We start from the raw sequence: 6,920 nt of genomic DNA on the forward strand, positions 1-6,920 counted from the left end.
GAGCCAACTGAAATGCACGATTGAGTGTAGGCAGAGGATCCATGGATAATAAATTGGAAGGGAGATTACCGTAAAGGGAGCGATCCAAGCCCATAAGAAACTTGTGCAAGCGCTCGGAATCCTGGCGAGCAATGGCAGATTTCTCGATGCTACACAAACAGCGGCCACACGCGCAAGCAAAAGGAGGCTCATGGTTAGCAAGTGAATCCCACAAATTTTTTAACTGACCGTAATAGTCAGTGATGGTCACACCCTTAGCCCGATGACAGGTCATGGAGTTGAGATTTAAGGGAATGGATTTTAGTCCCATCGACAAATGAGAAACGTTCGCCAAATCAAATTGAAGAAGACGAGTGTCTTCAAAATAAGAGATGCTATGTTTTATTGAGGAATAATTGGAATGCATTATCCATTGAACAATAGTTGCGTGGATAACGTCCCATTGTTCCAAGAGCAATTTGTCCGACGGTTTTTCGATAGTACCGTCACAAAAACCAAACTTTCTTTTGGATTTAAGAGTCATTTTGGTAGATCAGCTCCATTCCTCATAGTTATCACTACGAAGTTTAACATGAGAAATGGCTAGACCGGGGATATCACTGTTACCAAGATAAAACGGAGACAAGGCATCAATGGTTGTAGTTTTAGTGGTAGTAGAAACAGTTGAGTCGCCGCCAATCGTCATTGTTTTATGAGGAAGATGACGAAAGAAGGCGAAACAGAGAGAAAGAAAGAACAGAGAAAAAAATAAATTAGGGTTTGGCGCGGAAACGTAACCTAGAACCTGATACCATGTTAAGATTATAGAGGGGAGATGAATGCATAAGAGAATTGTATTATTGAGTTGATCTGATGAGAATACATCGACAATATATATAATAGACGACATACTCTAAACCCTAGACGGTAGCCGTCGTAGCTCGTAATCTAACCCTAATGATAGTCGGCCCTAATGGGCCTAATATCCTAATAATGTTAAGGCTATCCTTCACTCTATCAATAAGTTAGTCGTGTTAGCTCAATATTTTTCAATTAGTCATTATTCTAGGAATCTAAATAGGATTGCTCATATTACGACTAAATCAGCTATGGTATGAATACATCTTTTTCTTATCATTAAAAAAACAAAAAAACAAAAACAAATGAAACTTAACTCTAAGGGATCGATATTAATTAACCCTTATCAAGGTAAATTTATCTCCTTGAAACTTCATGTGTTAAAGCTTGAGCTGGTAAAAGCTCACTTGACCCGAGGAATCCGGCCCGACCCGCCCGAAATCCAACCCGCCCCGCCTGAAATCCGACCCGATATAACCCAAAAAATCGGGTGAACCGAAATCGACCGACCTGAACCGATAACCGAAAAGATCGTTATTTTTTCCAATCCGAACGCGACTTGAATCGATCCAACCCGGCCCGTGACCCGATATTAACTAAACCCAATGAATGACCAAATAATAATGAAACTAGCCTAATAATTATGACGTAAATATGACCAAATTGACATTCATCTTAATTATTTTCACTAGAAACTACAATTAATGCAACTACACATTAATATTGTTTAAACATAAAATTACCTGTCAAAAACTAAAGAAATAAACAGGATACCACGTAAAATATATGCTGATAACGTGACCCGATATTGACCCGTTGATAACCCGACCTAGCTTGCCACCAATTGATGACTCGACCCAAAGATGACCTGACATAAACTACAACCAATCCGAGCCTAACACAACCCATACCCGATATGACCCGACCCACTTTAACCCGGCCCTTAACCAAGCCGAGTGACTCGATTGCCACCTCTAACTAAAGGTTATTTCGTCCCTCGCCTCATATATATAGCATTATGGATTCCATCAACAAGGATAAAAAAAAAAAGTACGTTTACGTTGTATATATCTTACAAGTCACATGTCGCCATCATATAAGTCTAATTTTAGGACCAAAAATGTACAATTTCTAATCATGAACCACTATGAACTCAGATTCGCTCCGTAAATTCTATCAATTCTAGTTTTCTGATCTCTATTGACAGTTCTCTTTGCTCCAAATATTACTGTCCAACTCATATTTGTCAAAGAACAATTGGGTGGTACACATCAATCATGAGGCGATATTATTACTTTCAGGACATCTGATAAAATTGGAACTAATGAGACGATATTATATATATAGCTCATGAAAAATCTTCGATTTTCCATTTATACGAGCCTAAATAACTTCATTACAAATAAAATGAATTACCTACAAACAAGAAGACGAGGGTTTGCATAAATATAAAACCTTATAAGCCAAAGGATAGCGAAAATAAAAATATGTAGGGCGGAGAGTGAATAAGTAGTGTACTAGTCTTGTTCGGACGTTGGATGCCGATTTCCGATGGCCTGTAGTACAGCTTGCCTTACTACTTGTGCATCGACGATTTCTCCGCCTCCATCATCACCCTGCCGAAAACATGTGATCAAATTAGGGTTATAAATTTTCAGTTTGTGTTCAGTAAATAAGTTCACGTGAAAAAGAAGTAAAGTAAATATTTGAAGTACGGTCTTAACTTAACTTACCATAAAAATATTAAGTATCATTTTATAATAAAAAGTGATTATTTAATGATAAAAATCTGATCATGCAGTGTTCACGTTTTATCATAAAATGGTCATATTTTGTTCGTCTTAAATTTAGATGAATACAGCCGTCTGAAATGAGAATTTGTCACGGAAAAAATCCCCAGCATCGGTGCATGGTCCATGTGTATAAAACAAAGAATATTCACATGTCATAACTTTTGTTTGAGGAAAACAAAAACCTAGTCTTGGCATATGATACTCATAAATCATAATCAAGGTAAAGATATGGGCTTCTTTTGTTGGCATTTTCAATATGATCGAAGTATGCAAATGTCATGTGTGTATGTGTATTTTGTAAGGTGAAGGTTAAATTTTGGGGATGAAATGTTCAAGAAATGACCAACATATTTAGGTTATTTACAAAGTTAATCTTAAAAAGTTTTTACAATTAATCAAGCGATACGATTGTGTGACACGGGTACATAAGGAAATATGAAATCGATGCTCGAAATGTTGATTATATTATTCTGGCATAGAATCGACTCAATTGCATAGAATCCATTATGACATTTATTTTGACGGGCATAAAACAAAATAATACAACCAGGCAATTGGGTAAGATAGAATTACGTAGCAAATTCATTGAAATTTTATGATACGAATTAAAATGAAATAACATCATATAACGGCCGGCTTTAATATAAGTTTATGAGTAATAACCTACCACCTATGTTTCTCAGACTCGACCAAATTAAGTTCCAGCCAATTGTTGTGCTTCCGATTTTGACACAAGGTCTTGAGGGTTAATGAATACTAGACCGCGTGACAAGATAAAAGGGTACGGAAAAATACAATAGAAACGGGAGACGACATACTTCAACGCTGATCGCTTCCAATTGGAATTTATCGGCACAGGATGCACTAGCTTCAACTACATTAAGATTAAGTTCTTCAAAAGCTTCAAGAATAGAAACCAGTAGACCTGGACAACTTTTCCCTGAATATACATTTATAAGGAATCCTTTCTCTAGGGTTTCCACTGTAACCTGCACAATGTATGCATTACATTTATTAGCATATCACAAGCTAAGCCCAATGAGATAATGACATAAAGTAAAAAAATTAGGAATTTTAAATAATGAGTAGATACTAGATAGTGATTGATCATCATCACATATACTCTTTCCGTCTCATAATTTATTTACTTTTTATAATCATTATGAGAGTATTTTAATCAAATGTAAACAAACGATCAGAACGGAGGGAATAATAATTTGAAAATTATTACCGAGGGTATTGTTTCTTGATTGTTTGAACTTTGTGTACCATCCACAATATCTTGATTCAGACGTTCAACCTTCTCCTTAAGCTCTTCTATGTATTTTGATGCATCGACGATGATGGAAGCGTCATTATCCTGACATACCATTTATTACAAAAAGCTCTCTATTAGTTTCGGAACATATATTAATATGTTGTTTTGAAAATATGCATAATAGATGTTTTCTAATTAACAATCTAATTTCATAAAAGAATGTTTTGGTAGAAAATATGTATATTTCAATATCATCATATCACGATGAAGTATAATTTCATTTCTTCGTAATAGTTTTAAAGAATTTTAACTTCTGAAAGACAAACAAGAAGATTATGGTAGCAGGGAGTATTAAAATTGAACATGTACTCACTCCGTCTCAATCATTTATTTTATATTTAATTAAAATGTTTCTCACAATGAATATAAAAGGTAAATAGATGACTGAGACGGAAAAATGACTAAGAAAAACAATGTGCAAAGAGAATTATATATGATTACTGCATGAGAGTTAGTGATGGAACGAAGTAGCTGCAGTTTCTCATGCAGTGCTGCTGCTCTAATGTGCTCCCTGGAAACCATGATTTTATTTCACTATAATTCCTTCTCTTTTGCTTAAGAATTCAATCCCTTTCCTCCCTATCACGCACTCTGCAAGCTTTCTGATGAGGTTTATTTTTAAAGGGGATGTGCTCTCATATCAATATGATCAACCTTTATTTGTTTGCTTCTCAAATGACTGCCCCAGTTTCATCACATCGTATTTAAGGGTTTTTTTGTCAAAAGCTACCTTATATTTAGGGGTATTTATAAAAAGACTACCTTATATTAATTTTTTTGTTTTCAACTACCTTTATTTTCTTTATTTTTGGTCAATAACTACCTATGGTAAGAGTATAGACAAATTTGGTTAGTTTTTTGGCTTTAAACTATCTCATACGACTCTTTAATGTTTAAATAATGCCTAGATCGGATTTTGGAAAGTCATGATGTACTTATGCTTAATTTTAGTAGATGCTCATAGTTATTATTGAAATGTGAAAAATATAAATCTTGACCAGCTGAAGTTAAGTTATGGTTTTTATGCGGTTGATCATTGTTGTTTGATGTTAATAGAGTCATGTGAGATAGGTTAATGTCGCTAAATCGATCAAATCTCTTCATACCGTGAGCTTAGGTAGTTTTTGACCAAGAAAAGAGAAAACAAAGGTAGTTTAAAACAAGAAAAATAATATAAGGTAGTTTTTTTACAAATACCCTTAAATATAAGGTAGTTTTGGACAAAAAACCCCGTATTTAAATTACTAACTAGAGTGATTTACGAGACTGCCCTTTACGTTTATTCTATGTGAAATTGTTTCGGTTATTTAAGGATAATAGGTAGTGCATATAAATAAAAGAAAGACAATTTAACCATTTGTCGGAGTATATGTTTTTAGGGTTTTTTTACGTGATATTCTCGTGTTTTTTCGATTTTTACGTGGTACCCTCATCTTTTGAAACCATAATTGATATTCCTAAACTTAATAAAAAAAAAAATTTTTTGGCGGCTTAAAATGCCAGGATTTTGGGTCGATCCTTTGACTAATTGATTAGTTTATGCATAATCTATTGATTTTTTGGCGATAATTTGTCAAACTTTTATCACAAATTTCGTTTACTCAATCTTGTATGAGTTGTAAAATAATAACCTCAAACTATAGCTTCTACTCTTCTAGACTTCGAGTTTATTATCATATGATAAATAAATGGATAACCTGGTATGCGTGGTTTTTTAATTTATTATCATGATAAATAAATGGATAATGTATTAAGCGTGATTTATAAGCTATCACATATTTCCGAGATTTCTCCTAAACACGTCTTGTACAAAAATAATGACTGAATTAATTTCTATCAGAGGCCAGGCAATGATGGATCTAAGGGGTTAGCAGAGGCGCTCTTCCCCGCTGATGATCGGAAATTTCAAAATTTTTAGTTGAAAATTTTTAACTTTTTCCAGTTTCCCTTAAACCATTACCCGTTCGCTTTAATTTCACTGAGATTTTTCGCTCCCGATCGAGTCAATCCCTTGTTCTGCCACTTATCAGAGGTCTTCCATCATTATTTTTTTTTTTAGGACAAGGGGGTTGAATCTCCCCGGGCCCATGCATTCCCGCACCACCACATAGACCATGTAAGCCACCCCCTTCGGGGACTGCAGTGGTCAAGTGATCATCGCTCCAGCTGATAGTCAAACCCGTGACCTCTCAACTCCTGCATTTCTGCAAGCTTTAAGGTTTAACCTGATTACCACTGGACTAACACCACTTGGTATTCCATCATTATTTAAAAAGGACAAACGTGTCATTGACTAAAATGTAATATCTACAACATTCTCCATTGCATCAAAATGTAAAATGTACCCAAATGATTAAATAGTGGTAAGGTGAATTGTATAGAATCAAAAGAATTATCAAACACTTAATAATTATAAATCATTTCACTAAACTAAATCAATGTCTTAATCCATCACACTATAATCCTCAAGTTGCACATGTTTTGCACCATCAACTACATACATGGCTACGCCTCCAAATATTATGATTATAAATGTTTTACGATAATTAAGTAAATACGGGTATTACGTTGCTATATGGACTTAGAATATCTTCTATAATAATTTCAACTTAAATATAATTCTAAAAATGTTGGTTTGATAAATCACTTTCGTTATCCTCGTTGTAATTGGACACCGACCTAATCTTTTAGACTGCCCAAATCATGTTTAAGAAGATTTTTTTTATGTAAAGACAACAATTAAGATCGTAACATCAAGTATTCAAGTATTTATTACAACATTCCTTCAAAGGTCCAAATTAATAATTAAAAGTATGCAATACATCATTTGATTTTATACATTTAACTATTATATACTCCCTCCTATTCACTATATTCTTCCCCTTTACTTTTTACCAGTGAATTTGGACCACACAAAATACACTACCCCACATGCCATTGAATTTGGACCACACAAATCAACCCAAAAAAGG

At 34.3% G+C, this 6,920-nt stretch overlaps 1 protein-coding gene across 1 annotated transcript; it reads right to left on the minus strand.

Annotated features, from left to right (window-relative positions):
* Nucleotides 1–2,149: 2,149 nt before the first annotated feature.
* Nucleotides 2,150–4,625, minus strand: LOC141612313 (transcription factor BHLH3-like). The gene is made up of 4 exons (XM_074431054.1): nucleotides 4,390–4,625; nucleotides 3,862–3,990; nucleotides 3,449–3,619; nucleotides 2,150–2,453 (listed from the first exon to the last, which is right to left on the minus strand). Exons 1-4 carry the CDS (start codon nucleotides 4,468–4,470, stop codon nucleotides 2,355–2,357), a joined length of 480 nt encoding a protein of 159 aa, XP_074287155.1. The 5' UTR covers nucleotides 4,471–4,625; the 3' UTR covers nucleotides 2,150–2,354.
* Between the last annotated feature and the right edge of the window lie 2,295 nt (nucleotides 4,626–6,920).

Source organism: Silene latifolia, chromosome 11, assembly GCF_048544455.1.
Source record: "Silene latifolia isolate original U9 population chromosome 11, ASM4854445v1, whole genome shotgun sequence".
Taxonomy (NCBI): Eukaryota; Viridiplantae; Streptophyta; class Magnoliopsida; order Caryophyllales; family Caryophyllaceae; genus Silene; species Silene latifolia.